The 27,804-nt window shown below is 44.0% G+C and overlaps 1 protein-coding gene across 2 annotated transcripts in view; it reads right to left on the reverse strand.

Annotated features, from left to right (window-relative positions):
* Nucleotides 1-27,804, reverse strand: part of NPC1 (NPC intracellular cholesterol transporter 1) — a 53,066-nt gene that overhangs the window by 17,397 nt on the left and 7,865 nt on the right. Inside the window, exons 1-10 of one of the 2 annotated variants that reach the window (XM_072735093.1) lie at nt 20,449-20,507; nt 19,778-20,006; nt 18,494-18,600; nt 16,300-16,475; nt 10,994-11,161; nt 10,163-10,412; nt 7,646-7,719; nt 6,729-7,099; nt 5,046-5,272; nt 1,999-2,099 (exon numbers count right to left, since the gene is read on the reverse strand). In XM_072735093.1, coding sequence (XP_072591194.1) covers nt 1,999-2,099; nt 5,046-5,272; nt 6,729-7,099; nt 7,646-7,719; nt 10,163-10,412; nt 10,994-11,161; nt 16,300-16,475; nt 18,494-18,600; nt 19,778-19,783 — 1,480 coding nt within the window. In that variant the 5' untranslated portion in view covers nt 19,784-20,006; nt 20,449-20,507. Of the gene's footprint in view, nt 1-1,998; nt 2,100-5,045; nt 5,273-6,728; nt 7,100-7,645; nt 7,720-10,162; nt 10,413-10,993; nt 11,162-16,299; nt 16,476-18,493; nt 18,601-19,777; nt 20,007-20,448; nt 20,508-27,804 lie in introns of those variants that run through there. The other variant, XM_026006527.2, reaches the window with a different exon arrangement.

The following is a 27,804-nucleotide window of genomic DNA, read 5'->3' on the forward strand; positions in this document are numbered from 1 at the left end:
ATAGGAACACGCTGTTCTGCATATTACATTTTTAAATTTTTATCTTGGAGATGACTCCATTTTAAGACATAAAGAGCTTCCTTATTCTTTTTTTTTTCTGCTGTATCCTATTTTCTAGCATAATTCAACCAATCTCCAGTTGATGACATTTTTGCAATTTTTTAAAATTATAAACAAAAATACCACAAAGAATAACCTGGTGTAAGTACTTTTTCATGTATAAAATACGTATTTGGAGAATCAATTCTTACAAGTACTAGCACTGAATAAGAAGTATGTGCAATTCTAATATTGATAAATTCCCTCAAAGTGTCCTCCAAAGAGGCTATCCTTTTTTTCATTTCTTTATTCAACAAGATATTTACTGAGACCCTGCTTCATAACAGGCATTATTTTAGGTAGTATGGATATATGTCAGTGAACAAACAAGAGGAAAATGCCCGCCTTCCTGCTGCTTACATTCAATTCTAGGAATCATTTACACTCCGCTAACAATGGGGTCCCCACCAGGTTCATCCACCAAGGTTTATCAAAATCTTAGGTCTTTGCCCCTGTGTTAGGTAGAAAGATTAATGTGAGGCACATTTCACTATCTAGGAGTGAGACTGAGCACTTTCCACATATAATTAATAGCCACAACATGTATTTTTTCTTTTGTTAACTTTCACAAGGCTTTGCCCACTTTTCTTCTGGGTTGCTCACTTTTTTTTTTTTTTTTTTTTTTTAACAAGAGCCCTTCATATATTAACGACACCCTGTTTGTTATGTATATGGTTTTCTGCCCCCTCCAGTTTAGTTGCCTTTTTTTTTTTTTTTTTGGACTTTATGATGTTTGTTTTCTCAATAGGAATTTTAAATTCTTATGTAGTCAAAGTTATCAATGTTTCCTTTAGTGGCTTCTGGGTTTTGTGTCTTGCTTAGAAATGCTTTTTCCGTTTTAAAATTATTTTTAAAAATTCTTCCCACATTTTCTTCTAGATTTTTTTTTCTTCTAGATTTTTAATAGCTTCACTTCTTATATATCTGTTTTTGACACATCTGTAGTTTATTTGGATGGAAGGATTAAGATAGAGATCAAATTAAATTTTGATGGCCTTGGCTTGCCAGTCAATGACATGATCATTTCTCCACCTATGAGAAGTGGCATTTTATGAGGCAGAGTAAAATTTAAATATAGATATGGCTTCTCCCCTCCTTTGGGGTGAGGAGAACAACATCTAATTGGCTTCCCTGGGCTGAAGAAAAACCTGTTGAATTGCCTAATTAGGCCTCAGATGCCAAAGATGTCACCTGAATCATGACCCCGTCATAGCTGGTGCCGTCTGTTCCAGGTCTACAAGAACTGGCAAAGAGCAAACTGACTGCTCCTCCTCCTGCAGAAGTGTCTCAATTCTTAACCAACTGGTTTAGGAGGAAAACAGAACAACTTTCTTTCTTTTTCCCCATATCTCACATGTTATCTTTCTCCCATTACAGACGTTCTTTTTTTTTTTTAAGATTTTATTTATTTGAGAGAGAGGGGGAGAGTGCACGAGCAGGGTGAATGGCAGTTGCCCTGCTGAGCAGGAAGCCTGACGTGTGGCTTGATTCCAGAACTCTGAGATCATGACCTGAGCCAAAGGCATATGCTTAACCAATGGATTCACCTAAGTGCCCCCATAGATATTCGTAGCCTGAGGTCCCACAACTCCCTAAGGGTTCCTTGAAGTCCTTGAAACTGAATAATGAGTTAGGTGGAGGTGCGTAATTATAATATTGTGGGGAAAAGTCCTTGGCTTTTCAAGTGTGACTTTATGAAGGCTAACACCATCTACTTCTTTTCAACCCAGAAGAAAACCCAAAGCCAAAACCCAAAGCAAGTCTACACTTGAGATTTAAGAGATAGGGAACGAGTAAGATTGTTCAATTGATGAAATCTTCATAATTGCCACTTGACTGTCCATGACAGAACCAAGACTACTTTATCTAAGAGGAAAAGTAGAAGCTTCTCTTACTTACCATCATAGCCTCCTAACACAAGCCACGGGAACACTGGCCCACCAAATGTACCCAGGCAAGGATCATGGAGCAAACTGGTATCATTCAGAGATGCAGGAGCCCTGAGAAGAAGTTTAGAAAACATCTCCCAGTTAGAACAAGCCTCAAGACATCACAGAGACCTAAACATTTACCCAACGAACAGTTAAAGACGCCGATTATATCCGAAGTACAATGTGACCCTGCGGTTCCTTAGGTGAGTAACAGAGTTCAACACTTGCCTTCAGGAGCTCAGAACCACTGAGTGGCAGGCAGGCAAACACAGCACGATGCAGGATGACACAGCACATAGTGCGTGGCGCAGAGGAGCAGCTAATACACAAAGAAGAATGCCACCAAATTCAGGCCTTAGAGAAGCAAGTCTCTAAGGCTGGAGGAGAATCCACTGGGGCGGGGGGGGGAGAGGGATGTGAGGGTGCTCCTACAATGCCAACTTGGGCAAGGAAGAGAGAAAGAACGGATACGTGAGAGAAGAGAGCAACAAGATGGCAGCGTGAGGAGCCATGCCAAGTCCCGTCTAGAGCATGGTACACCCACAAAGGGGAGGACTTCTGAGGGAAAGGACAGTTGGAAACGGTGAGGGATAGACAATGAAAAAAAGGATTAAGTGCCATGCTCTGTGGTTTGGATTATCACCCTGTAGGGAGTGGGGAACAATGAGACACCCGGGAAAAAGGATGTCGTGAGCTGTTTTACCCAGGTAACTCAAATGCTAAAGTGGAGGAAGGTCTGGAAGTGAGAAGGAAAAGCCTGCAGACCAGTCAGGTTTGTGCAAGGGTCTAGGCAAAGACGGTGCAGTGAAGACAGCCAGTACAGGGACCAGCATTTCAGGACACCTCCTAAGCCAGAACTCTGCTGGGCCCTTAGGAAGGTTCTCACAGAGAACGAACTGCAGACCTTCAGAGCCCGTGGCCGATGGGCTCAGGCCCCGGATGTCAGGCCCTTGCCTGGGGAAAACCCAGAAGCCAGGTCCCATCAACCCACACATGGGACTCTCCCACCACATCGTGGATTTGAGGGCTCATCCAGAGGTTAAAATCCACAAGAATCACATGAGGGAGGTAAGGATGAGGAAGGATGCAGAGAGAGCGCCTCCGGTTTGAGTAACTGGTCGATGTTGGTGCCATTACACGATATGGGGGGTATGGGGAAAGTAGGGGATCTGTGCTTGGTTCTGGGTACACCGGGTTTGTCATTCCTGCAGGACTTTTGGGGGAAAAGCCCACGAAAAGTTGGTGAGGAGGGAGCGGAGAGCTGGAAACACGGAAGGGCAACCAGGAGCACACAAAGATTCACAGCAAAGTTTCCACACCAACTTGAACCACAACCCACCATAGATAAAACACAAGTCTCATGCATCTCCCTCACTGCCAAAATTTTGTTGACTTTCGTTTTGTAAGACAGGGAGTAAACAGCTTTGTCTTTTAAATATAAATATTGAGGAACATTAATTTTTTTTCAATTTTTTAATTTGCCCATGGCTGCCCTGTACCAATCTCTCCTGTAGAGAATGCTGGTTTAGGGTGTATAGGCACACACTTACTGTTTTATGGGGAGAGCCCATATTTCTTAGAGGTGATCTCCTTGAAAAAGAGCAAACACAGCCTAACCACCTAAAAAGTCACATCCCAGTAACAAAATAGAACAGAACTTAAATTATGATTTTAAACAGAACTTAAAAAATAAAACAGAACCAAACCATTCATCAGAGTGGCTGGCTCCAGAGATGTGGTTAGTTGACAGCACACTCAAAAGTGACAAGGAGTAGGGGCCCCTGGGCAGCTCAGTCAGTTGGGCATCAGATTCTTGGTTACAGTTCAGGTCATGATCTCATGGGTCATGGGCTCTGTGCTCAGTGGGGAGTCTGCTTGAAAGATTCTCTCCCTCTGTCCCTCTCTCGACTTGCATGTGCTCCTGCTCTCTCTAAAATACGCAAATCTTTAAAAAGAGTAGTAAGAAATAATCTCTCTGTCCCCACGGTGATGCAACAGCCATGGTGGTTGTTTGGCTGAACAGCTGTCTCCAGGCCAGGTCAGGGCACTTAGGGATAGCAGGCCTACCAGTGCAGGCTGCTCTCCCTGGCAAGGGCACAGGCCTAAAGATCACCTCACAGGTCACCTAGCACTGTGACCAACGCAAATGATAAATGCAGCCTACCCGGCTAGATGTGCCTCCAATGGGAAGCACCTTCAATGCCCTGCAATCTAAACTGTGTACCAATCCTACTTCTCAAGGGGACCCTGCACATTTTATTTCATTTTATTTATTTTGAGCGAGAGAGCACGCACACATGCATAAGAGGGACTGAAAGGGAGAAAAAGGGATAGGCAGAAACTCTCCAGCAGATTTTATGCTGAACGTGGAGCCTGACCTGGGGCTTGATATCACAACCCTGAGATCATGATCTGAGCTGAAACCCAAGAGTTGGATGTTTAACCAATCCAGCCACCCAGGTGCCCCAATATTTTAAAAATAATTTGATATCATGGGATAAATTCCTATTTGAAAGACAATAGAAAGGACTCTAGGTTTCTGTTTCTGTACTATGATACCACTGCTGGTGTAGCAGGTGCAACTATGTGTTATCATTCTAGGCATGAGTGTAAGGCTGAGTGGTACCAGCCATTCCTTGATTATACACCATGAACACTCCCACCCTAGGATCTCTGTACATGCTACCTGTATACTTGGAACACTTTTCCCTCTGATATTCACAGGCACCCTCCTCTCCTTTCTGTTTGAGCAGGTGTCCACTCCATCTAAAGCAGTACACCCCCACTGCACTCTATCTCCTTGCCAGGCTTAATTTCTCCAGAGCTCTCATCTCTACCTGGCATCAGAGCATATATCTATTTATTCATTGTCAGTCTCCATCCATTAGAACTTATGCTTCGCAGGGCAGGGTCATGCTGTGTGCTCACTGCTAGTCTCCGGCACCAACAAGTGTAGTGACAGCAAGTGCTCCCATGTTGGTGGGATGAACAAATGACCCCTTTCTTGCCACGTACCGTACACAATATAGCAAGTGCGTGTGGTAATCTGCATACACATAGAAGTCATCCCCTATTTTGTGGTCCAGCATAGAATGGCTGTTCTGGAAGTAATTTAACACGCTCATAATGGTGCAGTTCTTGTTATAGGGTGAGAGCGGGGCCACACAGATGTCCTGAAGTGTTACAGTCTCGTTGTTGTAAGTTGCGGTGATGTTTTCAATGGCGGTTTGTAAGTCTAGAACCTGAATGAAGATTTTAAAAACAAATCCAGAAACACATCAGATTTCTCTCAGATTGTGCCCAATTGTTTTTGCCCTGACAGGTCAGAAGATAAAAAGTATTTGGGGAAAATATTTCCTCACGCAAAGGAGAGGACCAAGACGTTCTCTGGTAAAATATCTAATGGCACCAGAGGCCCACTCTCAGAGATAGCCAGCTGGGATAGAGACCCTGCTAAGAGGTGTCCAGAGAAACAGGATGGGGCACCATCACCAGGACATAAGTCAGGGCAGGATACATGAACATCTCCCCTTCCACCCTTCTGTAGCAGTGAACAAGAGGGCCACAGAGGGCAGATGAAGGCAATTTGCCTGGTCCTCCTGACATGCCCTTTTACCAACAAAATGCTATCTACTACCTTGCTTTGTGCTAGGATTGTTCACATATGTTCCTGTATTTTCTCACAGAGAATATCTTCCTGGAGGTAAATGACTATATTGTGCATCTTTTGCAACAAGCTGGGAAAAAGCATAGTCATTGGGTGGAAAAAGATTCTGTCAAAGTCTTGAGACCATTTTCTTTCTTTCTTTCTTTTTTGAGACCATTTTGAAGTTTGTTAAGATACCAGACTTTCTGGGGGATCCCTGGGTGGTGCAGCGGTTTAGCGCCTGCCTTTGGCCCAGGGCGCAATCCTGGAGACCCGGGATCGAGTCCCACGCCGGGCTCCCTGCATGGAGCCTATTTCTCCCTCTGCCTGTGTCTCTGCCTCTCTCTCTATATATATCTATCATGAATAAATAAATAAAATCTTTAAAAAAAAAAAAAAGATACCAGACTTTCCATAGGCAAGAGCAACATTTAAAGGGAAAACCATGTGACTGTGCATTCATTAAAAAAAAATTAGTGGGTGCCATTTATTCATAGATAGTTTTTCAGGGCAAGTGCAACAGAGAAAAACACAAAGGCCTCTGTAAGAGAACAGGATGGATCTCGTTCCCAATGCACCTCTTACCAAAGGCAGGCTGGGGCCCACATTCAGGCAATGATAAATTCATTCCTGCAGGGAGGGTCAGCAGAAGCTCCTTCCTAGGTCCCCAGCACAGCCTAAGAGGCTTCACTCCTTTGGGTCCTGGTACATTACTTTTCAAATACCAAGGGAAAAAAATAAGTAAGTTCCTAAGGTATATTATAAATATGTCCTACTTCAAGACAGAAATGTTCAAACCAATTTCAAGAAGAAGCAAGCCCTGCTGCTATATGAAGTAAATACAAAAGCACTAAATTTTCCATTAAGTTCAACACCCACCATTTGCTTTCTTGAAAAGCAAATGAAAAGCGTCTTTTTTGTTCACTGTCGATTTTCGAGATACACCACTATGTTCAGCCCCAATCTCACATCAGGTAGAGCTAGTCAACATGTAAAAGCCAGTGAACAAACCCACGGGGCTCTCGAGCTGATTTCTGCCAAAAACACATTACCTGGTGCAAGATCCCTATGTCAAGCGGGGGCCCAAAGGGCACGTCGGATCCTGAGGGGTACGGCTGGTAAGTGTGCACACTGGTGTGGGGGGCCTGGATGATGAGCTGCTCCGTGCGGAAGAAAGGCCCGAAGTGCGCATCAAAGTACTCTTTCTCCAGGCGTGCCTGGCTGCCAGGGGCCGACCATAGGTCCACTGGGTTGGTTGTGACCCGGCCGAACACCAGGCCTGAAGAGCAGGCAGCAATGAAGGCCAGGGAGAAGAAGATGATGCAGCCTGGGTTTCGGATGCAGAAGGAGCCCCACTGTGTGAAGAGCCGCCTCAGGCAGCCCTCAAATGCTGCACCAAGTGCATCGCAGCAGGATGCCTCCCCTGGAAGAGCGGGAAAGGAAGGGAGGGTGGAGGTTAAGAGCCAAGCCATTCCTGAAAGTCAGAACAGGGCAAGTGTTAGCTACTACCACATGGTGGTGAGAACTATGCCTGCGGCCAGGGATGGCACAAGACCCTGTGTTGCTCACCACTGACCCCCAACCCAGACCCTCAGCAGCTATCGTGCCTGCCTACCGTGACAGTCATCTCCACCCGTCAGAGGAGCGATGCTCACACCCGAGCCAGGTTCTCCGGGGCACTCGGTCCAAAGCGGTTCCCATCCACCTTTGCAGCTGCACCTGCCCTCTGCTTGCTCCATCAGCCGCTCTGCAGCTCTCACCCCAACCCTAATTATCCTATTATTATTCAGTGCCTGGTTCCTTTCTGTCACCCCAGTTAAATGGCTACTCCCACAAAGTCAGTCTTGATCACAGCCATGTCCTTGACATGAGCACAGAGTCTGTCCCGGGCCAGGCGCATAAACACTCGCTGAGGAAATGAACACACAGGTGAACACAATCCTTACCACGTAAGTACAAACGTGCCTACCTGTGTCACTGGCATTTACAGAGAAAGCTATGTTGCTATCAATGGGGGTGTACTCAGAGACAAAATAGCGTTTTCTGAAAAATAAAAACACGTAAGCAGTATTAGCAGACCTCTGACATGATCAAGCTGTGTTTCTGCTAATCCTATAACCTCAGTAAAAGCTTACTTCCTCATTCTGTTTCTTCCTCTTTAAATGCTGTCTCCCCTTTTACCCCCCACCCCAGGTTCCTTTGCTCTAAGTCCTGCTCACCAGCCTCAAGAGAAAATATAAGAAGGTATTTTTTTTTTTTTAAGATTTATATTTATTAGAAAGAGAGAGAACAAGTGGAAGGGGCAGAGGGAGAGAGAAAGTTTAGCAGATTCCACACTGAGTGTGGAGCCGATATGCAGGGCTCAACCTTAGGATCCTAAGATCATGACCTCAGCTGTGCCACCCAGGCACTCCAAGAAGGTATGAAAAAAACTGGGACGCCTGGGTGGCTCAGCAGTTGAGCACCTGCCTTTGGCTCAGGGCGTGGTCCCGGATTCTCGGGATTGAGTCTCGGGTTCCCTGCATGGAGCCTGCTTCTCCCTCTGCCTCTCTGTGTCTCTCATGAATAAATAAAATCTTAAAAGAAAAAAAGTATTAAAAAAAAACTCAAGCTAATAAAGAATAATTTCACCTTGTAACCTTCATTTAGGTTGAAAACTTTTTTAGGTCCTTTAAGAGCACTGAACATTGCTGCAGCAGCAATGCGCATACCTAGTGCCTAGAGTACTGTTCTCAACATTGGTCTCCAATTAAAGGAACCAGGACTCCTTGCAGAGGAGGCAGATTCCAGGGTGGGGCAGGAAAAATACGAGATGAGTCTGGAACATCTTGTGATTCCAGAAAATAAGCAAAGGCTTGAGAAAGGTGAGGGCATGTTAAAAAAAAAAAAAAATCCACAGGAGTCAACCAGAAGGTGCTTTCAATGGTCAAAACTGGAAAACCTGAGCAATGAAACAAATGACAGTGTTGGATAGAGCCCCCCCCACACACACAAAAGTCCATCATGTAAATATAATCGAACCAATAAACAAATAGAGCATAGGAAGGATAACTGTCTGTACAGAGTAAGTCCAATTAGTAAGTGCAGAAGAGATGCAGGAAATACAAAATCACCAAGTCACCATTAGGCAAACACCACAGAACTGCTGCAGACAAGATCTACCAACGGATGCTAAAAATCAGTGGACAGTTTTAGGAGAAACAAGGCCTTAGCACAGCTTTGACCTATCTCCCTTAAGATATTTATCAACTCCAAAGGGAGAACCACCAACTCTACAGTAGAGAAACCCAGCAGACACCCTCTTCACCAAGTGATCAAGGTTATTATCCCCAGTGAAGAGACCTATTGAGATCGTGTACCACCAAAATGAGGTGCTGAGAATGATAAATCACTTCTGTAATATTTTTGTCAGAAACACATAATCTCAATCTCATCATGAGAAAATATCAGATAAAACCTAACTTATTCTACAAAATAACTGTCCAGTACTCATCAAAAGTGTCAAGGCCATAAAAGAAATTCCAGAAAATCTGTCACAGACTGGGGGTGAGTAGTGAACAAAAAGTGAATGTGGAGGCACCTGGGTGGCTCAATCAGTTAAGTGCCTGCCTTCGGCTCAGGTCGTGACCCTTGAGTCCAGGGATTGAGGCCCATGTTGGGCTCCCTGCTCAGTGGGGAGTCTGCTTCTCCCTCTGTCCCTTACCCCACTCAAGCTTTTTCTCAGATAAATACTAAATAATTTAAAAAGGTGAACATGGAGTGGGGTCCTAAAGCAGAACAAGGGAGGCATAGGAAAATGTACTGATATGTGAATGAAGTGTGTGATTTAGCTAAAAACACTACACCAATGTTATTTTCATGGTTTCTGATAATTACATACTGTGGGTGACATCAGTTATAACATTAAGGGAAGCTGCATAAAGGATACATACAAACTTTACTATTTTTGCACTTTCCTGGTAAGTCTAACATTATTTCAAAACAAAAAGTTAAGGAAAATGTACTTTCCTAATCAAGTTGCAAACATCTGAAAGGATGGTAGACAGCAGCCCATTTAATTAGATTTGAATCAGATTCAGGTCCTAAGATGTTCTGTTAAAGAATGGGTGGTTAACAGTGCTTAAAAAATCACATTACCTGATGTAATGAGCACTTATATAATGAGTATTATATAAGACTCATAAATCACTGACCTCTCCCTCTGAAACTGATAATACATTATATGTTAACTGAATCAAAATAAAATTAAAAAAATAAAAATAAACATCACTCGTCATTTGGGATAGATCAATGAAAATAACCTCAAATGTTTAAATGTCTAGGTCTCTGTTTACTAGCTAACTATAGGACATTAGCAATCATGGAGCGGTATTCATGTGATATTTGTTTCTTGGTTTAATTAACCAAGGACTGCCAGGTGAAAGCTGGAAGTGCCACTTGGGTAATCTTGCTGTTCTCGCCCTGGGGAATACACAAAACCGCTTACCTGTAGCACCACACAGCAAAAAATGCTCCAAAAAACATGAGCAAAAATGCCATGTAGGTGATCCACATGATGACATACATGGCATCCAGGCCCAAAATTCTCCAGGGAGCCGGAGCGGGTGGGGGCTGGGGCTTGGGGCCACAGACCACCGAGCAATCTTGGCAACTGCACGGTGCCGTGACCTCGTCCACAGGCTCGTCACAGCCCTTGGTGGCATTGTTCATGGGCTCCATCCCATGGGCTGGAAGATCTGTAGGGAGGATGGGCTTGAATGAGTATCCCCCCCCCAAAAAAAAGTAACAAAATTGGCATTTAATTATATTTAAACCTAGTGATAAGCATATAGATGACAAACAGAACACATAACCATAAAAGTAAAAAAGACCAGAGGTTTCCATCCGATCAAATGATGTTTTGCTGCATAGCCCTATGAAGTTTAAGTTACTTCAAATAACTTTGGGCACCAGGTTTGTCACTGAGGTTAGGGTACCCCACATTCCACAGCAAACCTCCAGCGAGGGGAGGGGCAAGTCTAACATGATTGCAGGGCTCCTTAAAAGGCCTCTGTAATGTTTGGTTTTTTTTTTTTAATACAAAACAAAAATCCAGGCTCATTCTTTCAATTAGGTAGCAACACCTGAAGGTAATTTCTCCTTCTCCATGTTCACTGCCAGCCCCCTAAATTAACCAGGGGCAAGGGAAATGTTCTAGTTACTTCTCTCACTGGAGGGAAAGTCCAGGAACTAGTTATCTGGATTTATTTTCCTGTTGCAGACGAAGGCTCCTGGGCTTTAAAACCATATCATAAATATGCCTAACTTGGGAATCTACCTGAAAATATGGGTATGATGGTGAAAGGTGCCTGGCCGTTGTCCTTATTGAACATGTACTCGATCCAGTTGGTGGCATTGCAGGCCTCGGCCTCCTTCCCACACAGGAGTCCCAGGGCTTTGTCATTACTGGAGGGGGCCTCCACGTCCCGGCAGGCGTTGTACATGGCTGGCAGAGGAAGAAGGAAAAAGGCTGAAACACCATACTGCTTTAGCTCCATGGGGAGATCTTACAAAAGGCCTCTGGAAGGCGAGCTCAGCCACAGGCACCAGAGTCAGAAGCCACTGGCTGGCAGGTGGGACAGGAAACACCCAGCGCAGGAGTGGAGATTACCTGTAACGGGGACTCATCACCCTGCCATTAATATGCAGGGCTACATTCCAAGTCACATAAACATAAAAAAATACTCAGGAAAGGCTTTATGGCATCCCACGTAGCTCACAGTAGCTCAGAGGACTATTATCATGGCTGCAGAGAAGAACATACTAAGGCTGGGGAAGAAGTAAGAACTCTAGGGTCTCTTCAGTCAGGGAAGCTGGTTCCAGAAATCTGGGGCAGGAAACTCTATGGCTGAAGAGTTTGGAATTTACAGGGGAAAACTTGCTTTAGGGCAAAGGTCACATGAATGAACCTAATACTACTCTCTATTTTGGCTCCATTTTATTTTATTAAGATTTTATTTGTTATTTGAGAGAGAGAGAGTGAGGTATGTGTGTGTGAGGAGAGAGCGAGAGAGAGCACGTAAGCACGATCTCAGGGCAGGGAGGAACAGGGAGAAGCAGACTTCTCGCTGAGGCAGGCTCAATCCCAGAACTCCGGGATCATGAACTGAGCCGAAGGTGGATGCTTAACCGACTGAGCCACCCAGGCGCCCCTGGTTCCACTTTAGAAGACATAAAGACAGCCCACAAAATAAGGACCATGTCAGCGGCATTTTGCACATAAAAAAGTAGTAGTAATGGGCCCTGTATTAACATTCATTTACCAGTCCCTACTGTAGAAACCACCTTCAGGCAAACAGGCTTGAGCAGTGGCATGTAGAAGGGGCCCATCAGGTGACCCACTTCACAATACTCTTAAACTAATGGGCTACTAACAATCAGGCACAGTTACCAAAAAAGGGAGAATTCCATACTCTCCATACCTCATCTTCCCCCTTTAAATACAGCCCCCACCCATAGCCGCTCCTCTGCAGTCCTGCTCACCACTCCCCTCATGTCCATATCCACCCCCCCTTTGTGAGATATATTCAACAAACTTCTGTCTCCTTCGTTCTGCCTCAGGTGAATTTTTTCACTGCATGTGCCACCAATTAATCCACATTTGGGGGCCCCCATTTAGATACCACACCTACTTGTTAGAAACTTCCCAGAAACTTCTTCCCTAAACTTTAAGGAGATGCTTCATAAATTCATTGTTTTAGCCCTGTTCTTGAAAGGCAATTCAGGTAGAGTGACTTAGCTATGATTATTCCATGGCCTTCTGGTCTCTTTCACTGCTGGGAAAAAAACTCCAAATGGAATTCTTTTATGATGATTTGTAATTTTTTTCTACTTCTTTTTAAGATACTTGTCTTTGGAGTTTTATAGTTTTTCTATGCTATAGTTACATGGATTTTTAACAGCTTTACTGAAATATAACTCATCTACCATACAATTCACCTATCTGAAGTCTCCTGAACCCTTCCTTACAGTAAACTATAATCCTGGATTTGATGTTTATCTTTCCTGTGCGTGTTCGTGTACTTTCATGATATATCGTATCCATAAACAGTACTATTACAAACAACATGCTACCTATATCCCATAACTTATTTTCAATTTTCTAAGTCATTCAAGTGAGTGACATAACTAATTCAAACATTTTTAAGTATTCTATTATAGACTATGACTATGCTCCAACATATTTATCCATTCCCCTCTTAGCATTTACTGTCATCAATGATTTTTCTTTTTAAAGACTTTTTATTTGAGAGAGAGAGAAGAGAAAGAGAGCATACGAGACAGAGTATGAGCTGGGGGTGGAAGGAAGGGGTAGAGAGGAAGGGAAGACTCCCCGTTGAGCAGGGAGCCCAATATGGGGCTTGATCCCAGGACTCCGGGATCATGATCTGAGCTGAAGGCAGTCACTCAACAGACTGAGCCACCCAGGCGCCCCTATTTATATATTTTTTAATGGACTTAAGGAGGAGTTTTAGGTTCACGATAAAATTGAGCAGAATTCCCATATAACTCCTGCTTCAATACAAGCACAACCTCGCCACTATCCACAGCACCCAACTGCTGCATTTGTTATACAACTGATGAACTTAGGATGACACATCACTGTCACCCAAAGTCCATAGTCTACTTTAGGGCTCACACTAGGTGTTGTACATTTTATGAGTTTTGGAAAATATACCATGACTTGTACCCAACCATTACAGAATTAAATAAGTCTCACTGCCCTTAACATCCTCTGTGCGCCTATTCACTCTGCTTCCCCCAGCCCCTGACTCATTTTTACACTGTCCCCATGGTTTTGCCTCTTCCAGAACGTAATAAAACTGGAATTATTCAGGATGTAGGCTTTCCATATTGGCTTCTAGATTTAAAGATTTAAAGGTCCCTCCATGTCATCTCATGCCTTGATAGCTCCTTTCTTTTTAGTGCTGAATGATATTCCATTATCTAGGTGTACCCCCGTTTACTTATTCAGCTACTGAAGGGCATCTTGGTTACTTCAAGTTTTGGAAGTTTTGAATAAATTTGCTATAAGCAGGCCTGGAAGGGTTTTTGTGTGGACGTGTCTTCAACTCTTCTGGGTAAATGCCAAAGAGCATGATTGCTGGATCATATGATAAGAGTATTTTTAGTTTCCTAAGAAATTGCCGAGCTGTCTTCCAAAGTGGCTATGCCGCTCTACATTCGCAGCAATGAATGAGAGTTTCTGTGCTTCCACCTCCTCACCAGCATTTGGTGGTGTCAGCGTCCTGGGTTCTGGCCATTCTACTGTATGTGTGGAAGTAAATCATGTAACTACTGCAAACTGTATCTCACTGTTGTTTTAATTCAACTTTTTCTGATAATATATAATGTTGAGCATCTTTTCATCTGCTTATCTGCCATCTGTATATCTTCTCTGATGAAGTGTCTGATCATGATGAAGTGTCTGATCAGTGTCCATGTATTCAGTCAAGTTGTTTGTTCACTTTCTTATTGAGTTTTAAGAGTTCTTCATATATTTTGTAACAATTCTTTGTGAGATGTGTCTTCTGCAAGTATTTTCTTTTTTTTCTAAAGATTTATTTATTTATTTATTTATTTATTTATTTATTTATTTATTTATGATAGACACAGGGGGCGGGGGCGGGGTGTGCAGAGACACAGGAGGAGGGAGAAGCAGGGTCCATGCAGGGAGCCCGACGTGGGACTCGATCCCGGGACTCCAGGATCGAGCCCTGGGCCAAAGGCAGGCGCCAAACCGCTGAGCCACCCAGGGATCCCCTGCAAGTATTTTCTCCCAGTCATGCTTACCTTCTCATTCTCTTGATGTCTCTAGTTTTTGATAATCGCAAAAACCCTACAATGAATGTTCTTATATCATTCTTTGTTTACATGCATTAAGAGTTTCTCTACAGCAGGGGCACCTGGGTGGCTCAGACAGTTAAGCATCTGCCTTTGGCTCAGGTCATGATCTCCAGGTCCTGGGATCAAGCCCCACATTGGGCTCCCAGCTCAGCGGGGAGTCTGCTTCTTATTCTCCTCCTCCTTGTGCTTTCTCTCTCAAATGAATTAACAAAAAATCTTAAAAAAACAAAAACAAAAAAACTTTCTCTGTGGCAGGCAGCTATAAAAATGGAATTTCTGGGATGAGGGTATACTTATCTTCAACTTTACCAGGTAGTGCAAAAATTGTTTTTAAAATGGTCTTCAAACACTCCCACTAAGTTATGGTTACCAGTGGTGCAGTATATTAGCACTCCTATTGCTCGAATATCCTCACCAATATTTGGAATTGACTGATTTTTTTTTTTTACATTTATGCCAATCTGATATGTGAAATGATAGTTCACTGTTTTCATCTGCATTTCAATGACTGCTCTAGATATTGTTTATAAATCTTTTCACTATGGTTTCTGCTTTTCCTCTCTTCTAGAACCTTTTCTTATCTTAAAGTCATAAAGATATTTTACACTTCCAAAATGTCCAAAATTCGGATTTTTTATTCTATACATTTTTGGTATGATATGCAAAAATAAAAATTAGAGGACTAATCAATTTTTTAACACTATTTATCAACTAGCCCACCCTTTCCTTCAATGACTTGTAACCATGCACCTGTTATGTATCAATTCTCCATATGCAAAGTTCTGTTTCTAGACAAAATGATCTCTCTTCATTCAGTCTGGTTGTCCTTTATATCACATCTTGTGGTAGATTTATTCCTATACAGCTTATTTTTTGTTGCTTTTGTGAAGGGGATATTTATTTATTTATTTATTTATTTATTTATTTATTTATTTATTTATTTTTACAATCTTTTAATTGTTTTAACATCAATTTATATTATTTTTTAGTATTTAAATTTTTCTATTAAATTTGTGATTACCTTTTCAAATGATCATTACAATTAAATCTGTATGTTGCTCTAATATGCTGAATTCTTATTCTCTTATAGAAGTTCCTGGGCACGTTCTTATTCAGTTGTGTCGAATCTGCTGTTTATCTTTTAGTTCACTTAAAGGACTATTTTTCATTAATAGAGCCAGTTGGTTCTACTCTTAATCTGTTCATTCTTTTCCCCTTGTGTTCTATTCTTTTAGAAGTCCTTTATTTCAATCATTTTCAACTGACGCTAGATGGTCTTTCTCAGACTGTCCTAGGATTTCTAGCTGCTATGGATCCCTTTCTGCAGTTGTATCTGCTTACTCTCTTATGGTAATGTGTTTCTTCATAGTCAAATCTCCTCTCCTCTGCTTCACCTTCCAAACCCTCTCAAGTTTTGCAACAACTCATGAAGTCACACAATGCAGGGCCACTGGAAACAAAGTTCTAATGGTTTCTAAAATGTACAGAAGTAAACCTGCATGCAGTAAAAATTTCCATGTGGAAATTTACAGTTAGGATAGAGTTAAGCAAATACTTCAAAAAGATTGTTTTATAGGTTGTAGCTCAAGTTCTGGATACACACAAAACAACAACTCATGTTTCATGGCCAACAGAATTAAAAACCGCCATTTTCACACAGTTGACAAAAGAAAGGAACAATTAATCCACTGTCCTTATACCAACTATAAAAAAAGGAATAATTAAAAGTTTACTCACCATTGGCAAAACTCTCTCCGACATAGTACTGTAATTCTTTTACGTTCGTTTTTGTCTGGTTTGTAACAGGATCAACATAATCTTCAGTTTCTGTAACATTCAGAAACTGACTTTGCCGAGGGCTACATGTCAGCTCGCAAAACAGGTTCATTAGGTTATAAAAACAGGATGGACATCTAAAGAAAAAGTAAACTATATTTTGTCTGATCTCACAGGTAACAGGGTCAGCGAAAATATGATTTACAACAAAGAACATTTAAAATTTATTTTACAAGGTGACAAATAAATTGCCTGAAGACATCTTAAACCCAACCATTCTAAACCTAAAATCAGAGGTCTCTTTACAAACTGCCCTAATTACTACACATATGTTGTCGAGGTTTAATAGTAGGAAGGGAAAAATGCTTCTCTGAATTCTGTGTTTTATAATTTATCGACATGCTTCCTTTTCTTAAAGCTAAAAGGACTTTGGAGTGTCATGGTGACAACCCTGATGAAGAAGGAAAACAAGGAAAAAATGAGATTCACATGTTAGAATTTTCACCTTCTTATTGAACGGCTTTCTTTAAGCCCTGGGTAATCCCTGACCCTTTCTAAACACAAGAGGATCTCCCCGTGGCTTGAGAAGAAGCTGTGAGAACAGCGGTGGTGCGTGCACTGCAGAAGCACACGGGTTTTCATGAGAACTACAAGCGGTCTGCTTTCCAGGTTCACCGATGAAGCTCCTAATGCTGACTTACTGGGTTGCAGAAATGTCTCTCCAGTCAGGTTCACTGTTAGCCGCAAAAGCTACTGCTGCGTTAGACCTGCATTCTCATGGCACAACCAACGGGGGTCACTCTCAGTTCTGATCCACTCCGCGTGCCACATGACACAGAGCAGGCAAGGTGGTCCCAGCCTTCATTGCCCCTGGTCTAGTAAGGGAGCAGACATGCACCCTGACCTGCTTTCAGGCGTCCTGTGCTCTACTGTGACAAGAACAGGAACTATAATTACACCATCCTAACAGAAAGCGCTCCAGGGGTGCAGATTTCTACCATGTTCCATGGATTAAAAATCTCCTGCCATGTAATTACATTTCATCTCTGCAATCATCAGTTTCGATAGCTCCACAATATTCCCTATGTTAGCTTCTCATTATTGGCTTTAAAAAAAAAAAAAAAAAAAAGAGCTGACAACATGGGGGAAAGTTTGGTTATCTTTTGATCTTGGTTATCCTTATGTCCATAATGCCTCAACTGGCGTAGGGTGCTAAGTAAATGTATTTTGACTGAATGATGGCTCCATCAACATCTACTAGCCTTCCACAGGATATGCTGTTTGATTAGGTTCTCAACTTTTTGATCTACTATATGGTATGCTGTCCTGAAAGGATGGTTTAGCAAAGGTTTTCCACTCTGTATTGCCAATTTAAACTCCTGGGAAGCAGCAGGGAGGGTTTCCTCTGTGGATGCCGACTGTCCTGTCACCTGCCATGACATGGACACGGATAAGTGCTTCCCCTCTTCTTATGTCCCTCCCACCCACATTTATCAGGGTGCTTTGGTGTGAAATATTTAGAAAGATACCATGAAGTGCTGTTCTACAGACCTCCACCAGCTTGTTCTTTGGCACATTTGAGAATCACTGAGTAAGCTTTGAGAACACCTATTATGCAACCCTTTTCACAGCCCCAGTCATAGAGAACAGTCTGGACAGTGGACTGTGACAAAACCAGCAAACTGCCAGAACAATCTTGTTAACAGCTACCAAAGGACAGCTCTATGGAGGACTGGGGCTCTAGCATCTCACATTACTATAGGGAGAGAGAACCACATCCCATCCAGGGGCAGGGAGGGGAGGATGGCCATGTTGGGGACCACATGGAGGAGGGTCTCAGTCACAGATGTGGCAGGACCACCAGAACCTCTCGTCCACACAGCACCCAGAGGCTCAAAAGTGAAAGGACCCAGTCCACGGTGCAGATACCCTTGGTGAGGGACCATCTCAGAGGAAAGCCACGCCTCAGCTCTGCATGGAACTAAGTAGAAAATAAAGTCTGGCAACTATTACTTTATTGAGAAATTATGCTTGATAAGATTACTTTCTTGAAACATTAAACATGAAAACTGACTTTTAGGAGTAAATCAGACTGTCCCTGGTTAATAAGCGCCCCAAACCCATTTTTTATCTGTGTGCCAGGAGGCCAGCCTACCTGGACAGGAACTGCAGGGGAAGCTGTAGGCTGTCCTTCAGGGTCCGGAGCTGCTGCACGTCACAGCACACGCTGACATTGTCAAAGAAGAATCCTGGACAGAGCTCCTTTTGGGTGAGAAAGCATGGTTATCACAGTAGCCAAGTCAGATGAGGACCCACATTCCTCAATGAAATAAGGCAATTTTATTCGCCTAGTCCTTCTTTAGGTACACATGGGTAAGAAACATGTTTGCAAAGTTCTTGTAGAATTCTTTTAAAAGATTTTCAAATTTGGGGTGCCTGGGTGGCTCAGGTGGTTAAGCATCTGCCTTTGGCTAAGGTCATAATCCCGGCATCCTGGGATCAAGCCCTGCATTGGGCTCCCTGCTCAGCGGGGAGTCTGCTTCTCCCTCTCCTTATGCCTGCCATTCCTCCTCTACTTGTGCGCTCTCTCAAATAAATAAATAAAACCTTAAAAAAAAAAAAAGGCTATCAAATTTACTATTCAAAATGAGGGAGTTGCAAAAGTAGAGGCAATAGAGATATTTCAATTTTTTTTTTTTTCTTATGTGGAAGCTCACTCTCCTCCCTGGACAATCTGTTTTACTTCTTACTCTTAGGTTTTCTGTTTAAGTTTAATCCAAATGTTATCTACTACTTCCACTGGTCACTTTGGGGAAAGTCAGATGTCTTTAATAATTCTGATGAAAGCAGAAAGCAAGCTGAAGAGACCTGCTGCCCCCACGTCAACCTGATTTTACATTATGTAAACCTCTAGCACCAGTCTTTTCACCTTGATTTTACCAGTTCTTTTCTAATATCCCTGTGTATCAGGAATGGTAAACGAGACAAAAAAGAACAGAATCCTGGTCGCAACCAAAGGTCACAGGCTCTGGGTGGAAAATGGAGGAACCACTAAACAGAGGACAAGAGAGTCAATGCTGCTTAGCAGCCTAGAGGGCTTGAGTCCTAAAATCCAGGAACTGAAAAAAAAAAAAAAAAAAAAGGTAACTTCTAGTACATTTTCAAGAAGCTGCAAAGAGCAACATTTGAGGTACCAAGGTCAGTCCCTAAATAGTAACCTGCTATGGGGAAACCAAGAGAAAGGCAGGAAGTCAGCCCCAGAGAAATTCTGCCTCTAGAGTTACATTATCTTCTATGCCACTGTGTGCCCCAGATAAGGTTTGGGATAGGTATTAAGCCTGTTAGTTTCAGCCCCACCCCACTGTGATATTTACAGTTTAATTACAGAGGATCTCGGATTATAATTTTGTGTTCCCAAAGCCCAAGACAACAAACTTACCTGCATTAAGTCATACCCATCCTTTGGCAAGGGTTTTGGTGGCCCCGAATATTGGCAGTTATACCTCTTGTCTCCAGATGCAATTCCACACTCTCCATACCATACACAGGACTGTGCAAACACCTAGAGTTGACACAAAACTCCATTCATCAGGGCCCCAAAGGCTAAAGGAAATTTCAGTGGCAAAAAGCACCCCTTCAAACACCAGTACAGAACCTTCCAACATTATCTGCAAAATGAAGTGGCAGTGAGAGGCACTGGTTAGTTAACATTTTGAAAAAAATATTAAGATACACCAGATGCCCAATATGGGCTTGTCAAGTCAGTCAGTGAAGGAGGTCATGGAAATCATGTAATTTGTTGATGACAGGAAGCTATACTTCCTGTAAGGATCACTAAGAATCAGTGTAGAGGAAAGAAAGCAAGACAGTATGCGAGTCTGCAATTACTAAGGCACTATATTTGCACATCTGCATAAGAAACTATATAAGCTCCAAGTAACAAAAGAACATTTCCACATATATTTAGGTAAATTTCTATCAGCGCATCATGAGTAACATGAAAAGCAAACCTGAAAGCACTAACAAACCCTAAGAAGAAGCAAGAATAAACACCGTGTCCTCCAGATTTAAGTAGAAAGCAAGGCATGTGCTAACTTTATGGAAAACCACCTCAGCAATCTTAAAAGAAAAACATTCAACTCTTCAGTAAAGGTTTCTCAAGAGCCACTGGTACTTCCCACGTCAGAGTCACAAGGCTGTCAGAAAGTTCAGAAGGGGAGGAGGGAGCAGTGTGAATCATCACGTTGGCAAGCCTGGTCATGCTGGCCAAGGCCACAGGCCTCCACGGTCTTGCAATCATCTGGCCCATGGGGAAACAAAGGCTCTCAAGAAGCAACCATGACTCCCAAGATACCTCATGGAAAAGCCCCTGGAAAAAAATCTGAAGAAAAGCAACTGAGTGAATTCTCTCCAGCGGCAGTGGCCAGCGACCAACACGTGTTCCCGACCAACACATGTTCAAGGAGGTCAGTCAGTCTGTGCTGGTCCCTAGCATCAAGATACACATCTCACCACAGACAGAGCTGGAAACATGACAGGAAAAAAGCTCGCAGGAGGTTGGGGTGTGTATGTGTGGGGTATCGAAAAGATCAAGATTCCTTTGAATTAATTTCTTCAGATATTTTAAGATTTATTTATTTGAGAGCAAGCAAGAGAGTGAGCAGGAAGGTCAGAGGGAGAGAATCCCAAACAGACTCCATGCTAAGTGGAGCCTGATGCGGGGCTCGATCTCCCGACCCTGAGATCATGACCTGAGCCAAAAATAAAAGTTGGACGCTCAACTGACTGGGCCAACTAGGTGCCCCTCATTCTTCAGATATTTTAAAACAGAATCATGACTTATTCCTATCTGGACTCATTAGGAGTCAAGTTTAGGCCACAAGGAAAGGAAATTATACAAATGAGGACGTGACCAGTTTTCAACAATGCCACACTCCGAATCTTTGGCAAGAAGGTGCAAAATTTCACCACCATTTTTATTTAAAAAGAATTCAGCAAATAGTCCATGAACCTAGCAATTCCAGGGAATCACTCTTTCCCAAATACTAAAAGGAAATGATCCATCTACTTAAGTTTGAAAAGGCTTTTCTGCCCTTTTGCTAAGGAGGTGGCATAACTGCTGGTATCGACGTGTAACTTAAATACAAGTGACCCAGCCTTAGACCTCACAGATCATTCAAGAGACCCAAAGGGCAAGCAGGTCCAGGTCTGGGGCACCCTTGCAAGTCACCCACTGGAGTGACAAACCCAGTCAATGAACCACGACGCTGGCATGACTAACAGGAGGGGGTGGTCATGTGGAGTTCCCTTTCCTCAGCCTTCAGCGCTATGAAAGTGTGCGGTTCCCATTCATCCTTTATGGGAACCTCACGTCTCTTACTTGAAAGCAACGTTTCCACAGTCAGGTAGAATAGCGGTGGGAAAAGGAAGTGGGGGGAGGTCAGGAGTCTCGGGTTCCGATCCTCAGAGCTCACGAGCCTCTCAACCAACATGCACGCTGAGCCTGACTGCACGTGCAGCAGGTTACTTGACCGTGCTGAGCAGTTTTGTTCTCTGTGGACGGCAGCCAATCTTTCAGGTTTGCTGTGAAGGTGGCATACGGGACTGGAGGTGGGAGTACTTACTAAACTGTAAAGTGCTATGCAATCAAATGCAAGGGTAATTATTATTATTGTCTCCCAACTGTTGGGACCTCAGCAAAGGGGTCCCAAAGAGCTGGAGTAAAACACCTGAGATTTCTTTGGGCCCAGGAAAATTCTGCTTGACTCAATGCTTGTAGGTTTGCTTCTCAGTCATCCTGCTTCTAGAAGCAGCCCCGACCCAGTGGGGCCCGAAGGCACTGATGAGCCATTTACTCTGTTACTAAGCACTGATTCACTGCTCTTAATATATTAGTCCGATTAATATCCTCACAACAAGTTGATGAGGGAGGTGCCATTATACCCATTTCACAGATGAGAAAATGGGAGGCACAGAGAGGTTTATCTGTCCGAGAGAGGCAGAGCCAGAACATTCTAGTTCCAGAAACAGACTTTGGGTAAAATGTAATCAGTGCGTAATGAAGGTCCTCACTCTAGCCCCCGCCCCCTCACACAAGGCATAGGCACGTGTGTGTTCGCTCACACTGCTGTGCTGGTGGGGGAGCCCTCTTTTCCCCTCAGCTCTCTCTTGCCTCACCCTCCTCTAATTACCTTCAGCTGAAAACACTGCTGTGGAGCCGGCCCGGCTGGGGCAGCGCCTCTCAGCCTCCTCAGGGACCTCCACCACCTGCCCCTCTTCTATCCTCTCAACCTCATCTCTCTGTGCATCCCTTCACCTGCTCCTCCCAATAAACACTGCTCTGATTTCATTCTTCCTCTTGGTCAAATGACCCCAATTTCTCTCTAGCTGCACTTGCGGTTACGTGGCCCACAATCCCAGGTGATCCAAAGGAAACCAACGTCTCCTCTACTGCCAAGCTCACCTCCTGGGGAAGCTCCCGGTACAAGTGCACTTTCTGGTGCCCCAGCCTTCCCTTCCTACTGAGCACACAGCCATCCTTTGCTCCCTTGGGCACGACTCCCTGCAGGCCGCCTTCCCACCTCCTGTGCAGACCTTGGCAAGTCAGCTGGACTCTTGCTGAGCTGAGGCTCCACAGCTTTCCGATGCCCAGAAACCCACCATCCACCTTCCCGGTGCCTATGAGACCAGCTCCAGGTGCCTGACATGGCTCCAGTGTGCATGCTCATCTCCCACCTGTCCTTACCTTCCCTCCCATACTGAGCGGGACCTGCCTGCCCCTGCACTGTTCATGCCTCCCTCCCCTATACTCCCTACACTCCCGCTACCTGCCAAGGCCACTCTTCAACCACCACCTCCCCCAGGGGCCTTCTCGACCCAGTCAAGCACAGCCCCTCCCCTCCCTGAGCTCCACCAGCGGGGGGTTGCTCCCACCTCTCCCTTAATCCAGGCACTGGATCCCTTAATCCTCAGACCTGTGAGGCCCGAACTGGAATAACACCACTCTACAGATGAGAAAACTGACAATTACCCAGGTGGAGTGACTCATCTGAGGCCACACCTAAAGTGGCAGAGCCAGATGCCAGCCGAAGCCTGGCTGGTCTGGAAGCCTGGGTTCTTGTTCCTCAGGCCACCCCAAGGGTCACTCTCGGCTGGGCCACGCTCACCTCCGTATCCCACCAAGAACCTAGCTGGCATTGGGACGGCTGGATTTCCAGTCTCCAAATCGCAACAGCACAGCAGGTGCTCAGGACTTGACGGACAAAGACAGATGGACCTTAGGATCCCTGGAATGTCAGGGCAGCAGAAGCTGACACCAAGACCAAGAGTGTACTATGCAACAGCTCCCACAGGGCGCTCGCCTCCTTTCTAAGCAAAGCACCTGCTTTCTAAAAGTAAGGTGTGGCTGGGCGCTGCCTTTACGCGGATACAAGCATGCCTGCTGCTGACTTCACACCAGCGTAATGCCCACTTAGGGAAGCAACACTGAAATAAAACCTAGCACTGTCTGAGGTCAGCCAGAGCCCCAAGTGCACCTGATCCAACACAAGCTCAGTGCTGGAGACTGATGGTGGCTGCACAGCAACAGCTTTGGTCCTCATGTCACAGGGACTGTACAGTTAAAAGCTGCCAGTTTTATACTATGTGTGTTTTACCATGAGACATGAGCCCAGATGTCCTTCATGTAAGAGAAAAGCCCAGTGGCAAGGGCTGCAGGGAGCACTCTGTCAACCATCACACTCGGACCCAATGGAGCAGCCTGACGGCCAGTTCAAACAGAATCAAAACTACGGGTCTGAGCGCCAGGTGACACGTCTCGTTAAAGCTCCGCTCAAGTCCCAGAGATCCAAATCTAAAGGACAGCGACTCTTCACAGATCTTGTGGACACTGACCAGTCACAGGGCTATTTATAACCCCAAGAACGATCTTATTGAAGCATTTTAAAATTTTACCAATTCCTATAATATTAAAGATAAATGACTAGGATTTATTTCCTTTAATCATGGACTCCATACCCACTCATGACAAATCTGCAAAACCTCACAGGTGTATGCGAAGTAACACTGGAAGCTCCCCCACCCCCACCCTCTTTCTCAGATTTAACCAAAGTTAACATCATAGAGCTGGATCTTCTAGGCTTTTAATTCCTCCCAGCAGGTAACCTGTAGAGACATATACCCACAAACACCTACAAGTGCAGTAACTTTCAAATAGCTTTATAACGAGTAAGTCTTGACAACCAACCCCCCCCCCCCACACACACACACACACACTGGCTTCTGGCTCAACTTGAACCTGCCCTTCACTATATTCATCTGGACCTGGAAGGCCAGACCACAGTGCTTCTCCATAGGTTTCATCCCTACCTTAAAAGCCTCCCCCAAGGCAGTCACCTCCATTAAAGCTTCATTCTGACTCCTCTGACCTGGTTCCAGCGTTGGTGCTGCCCCCCATCAGGTGAGCTAGCCTGAGGGCAGAGGCAGGTCAGCCCCAGGCAGCACCTGGCTGCCCTTAGAGGCATCCATCACAGTGGCTCAAGTCAACAGGTGTTCTGAGACCAGAGCTCTGGTGGGGTAGTATCTATCTGTTCCTATCACTTACATGCCACAAGCTGTATCCCCTGGGGGCGGGGTGTAAATAAGCTTCTCCATGGAGCGCCAAGTATTAAATATTGTAGGCTTATGCACCATAAGGTCTTTGTGGAAAATACTCAACAAGCTTGTTGTGGTTCAAACGCAACCTCAGACAACAGGTACATGATGGGTGTAGGGGTGACAAAGCTTTATTCAGAACAACAAGCTCTGGCCAGGCCGTGATCTGTGGGTTTCATCCTAGGATGAAGCAGAATTTCTGAGAATTGCAAGTTGGATATGTAGGGAGAAGTTCCAAGGGTAGTTTCTGGCTATTGTCTCCAGTCCCTTGTAAGCCCGCAAAGTCATCAAGAGCAGAGCCCGGCTGTTATATTTCCTCTGAAGGGCTCTGCAGCACCTTACCCAGTGGTCACCCATTCAGAAACCATCAAATCTCTCGATCAGTTCAGGACTTCAAATGGATCGTGTAAGAAGTTCAGAAATGAGAAGTATGGGTTGTTTTGGCTTCCCACCAGAATTTACTAGTTACAAGGCTAGAGTGTCTCCACTTTTAAAGGTCAGGTCATATGGCTATTTCACAACATGCTCTAGAGCTTAATTATTGGGTATACGATTAGACAGAGAAGTTTTTTTTTTTTTTTTTCAGTAATAACAGTAGTTCAGCAAGTTAAAAACAAAGCCCCTTCTGCTATATGTCATTAACTATAGCAACTGCTAAAATAAACTCTAAAGGAGAACTCTACGAAAGCACATCTTATCATATGGAGAAGTTTGGAACATGAGCAACAGAATCATACACTCTGGGCCGCCTGTAGTAAATCTGACATATTAACTAACTCATAACAAAATGCTTCATGAACGTCAACCTCATGCTGGTGACAAAGTTAAGTGCTTTCTTCCTTACTGCCTCCTGTACTTCTCTGATACCTCTGGAGTAGTACGGCAGCATTTTACAGGTAACGAAACCAAGGCTCAGGGAAGATTCTCTGAGGTCACGGGGTTAGTATGTGACAAAACCAGTAACAAGAATGAAGATTTTAAAGGCCAAGTTAATTAAACACTATCCTATCCCTGGTCTCTCTAGCTGCTGTACTGCTCAAACTCCAGCTCAGTTTGTACAGATGTATCCTCAGAGCGTCACACAGAGCTCTGAGGATACATCTCTTTACACACACACATGTTGACCTGTGGAAATAATGACTCCCATTTACATCTTTTTATGTATGTCTCTAGGCAGCTGTCAAGTCAGGTTAGCTCTCACTGACCATCCTCAGCTCCAGGACTGCCCTGGCCACCCCCATGGCATGTGGAGTGCAGGGCTGGGTCCTCTCATCTCTACCGCTGTCCTGGATGGGGAGAACTCATGGCAGACCCTGGGGACACACCAGCTCAAGCTCTAGCAAGGGAGCTCGGGTAGGTGGTAAGGGGTAGGGAGAGGCCTCTGCAGGGAGCAGACAGGCTGGCCTGGCCAGTCATGACAACACAGGATGGGATGGAGGAACAGGGACACAGAGAATCCTATCCAGAGACTAAGCTGCCTGCTTCATTCTTGGAGTCAGGTAGGCAGACCAAACAAACATGGTGGGACTTTTGGGGTGGAGGCTGGTCTGGTCTGACTTCTGGTGACGGAAATCTCTGGAACTCTGTTTTACAGCTAACCTGGGGAGATCATGTCTACATAACAAAGGATAATTTGTGGGAGCACCAGGCATGCCTGTAAGTGGGTATTTACTTCATTTCTAGATAGTCTCAGCTAGTCTTTGCCTTACAAATAACCCCTCTAGCTTACCATTTCCTTAACTGACTTGCTAAGATCATACTACTACTTGGTATTAGACATTTCTGAGCCTTCACACCCACAGGTTTGAAAAATAACCCAAAAGCCACAAGACTAAAAACAAAACCAAGGAAGTAGATGGGAGTATATATCGTCCACAGGTCTTTTCCTATGGAACATTCACACAGTGTGACAACTGAACAAAGGGACAGGCCAGCAGGCTAAATTGATTCCTGATTCATCAGTGGCTTTTGGAGAAGCCAACTGGAGCTAGGAACAAGCCATGAAGGAGATGCCCTATCGGCCCTCTGGATCAGCTGCTCAACACTCATTCAATTTTGCTTGCTAAATATGGAGAATCTGGTAGCAATATTTTAAATTTGAATAAATTAGAGCACAAGTCAGGAGACAGTGGTTCACGCCCTTAGTCTGCCATTTACCAGCTATGTGACTTTGGGACAAACTTGAGCCTTAGTATCCTTAATTTCCTGCAAAACAGGAAACACAGCATCCCATGTATCTTAAAGCAGTCCTGTGATGTTAAAACGAGACCAGATGTGTCCTAGCAATGGAGTACTATGCACAAATTAGGTAACTTTTTTTTGTAGTTTCTTGTAATCTAAAATATCACTCTGAAAAAGTTTTGAGATAACTTACATACCATAAAATTTACCCTTTTCAAGTATACAGTTGAATGTTTTTTGTAACAATCAGGTAACTCCCCCCTATTTTCTCCAGCTTCCTCTTGTCTACTTGGTAAGCATTAATTCACCCTCCAAAGATCAGCTCAAAAATTGACTCCCCATAATGTTTTGTTCTTCCCTTTGTTAAGAGTACATTTTGCACTATATTGTAATTTTATGTATTCACCCTTCTTCCTGTCAACTATGAACGAGTCAGGGACAGAGACTACTAACATTTACACAGCACTTTACAGTTTCTGGATTGCTTTCTGTACAGGTAGTACTGTTGGTCTATTTTTGTACCTACACTGTGCCCACAGCAACCACTTTATATTTATGAAACTAGTGAATGGCAGGAACTTGAGTTCCTCTCTGGCCTAAGGGACAATAAGATAAAGAACAAACATGAAAACT

This window comes from Vulpes vulpes, chromosome 13 (assembly GCF_048418805.1).
Source record: "Vulpes vulpes isolate BD-2025 chromosome 13, VulVul3, whole genome shotgun sequence".
NCBI classification, from domain to species: Eukaryota; Metazoa; Chordata; class Mammalia; order Carnivora; family Canidae; genus Vulpes; species Vulpes vulpes.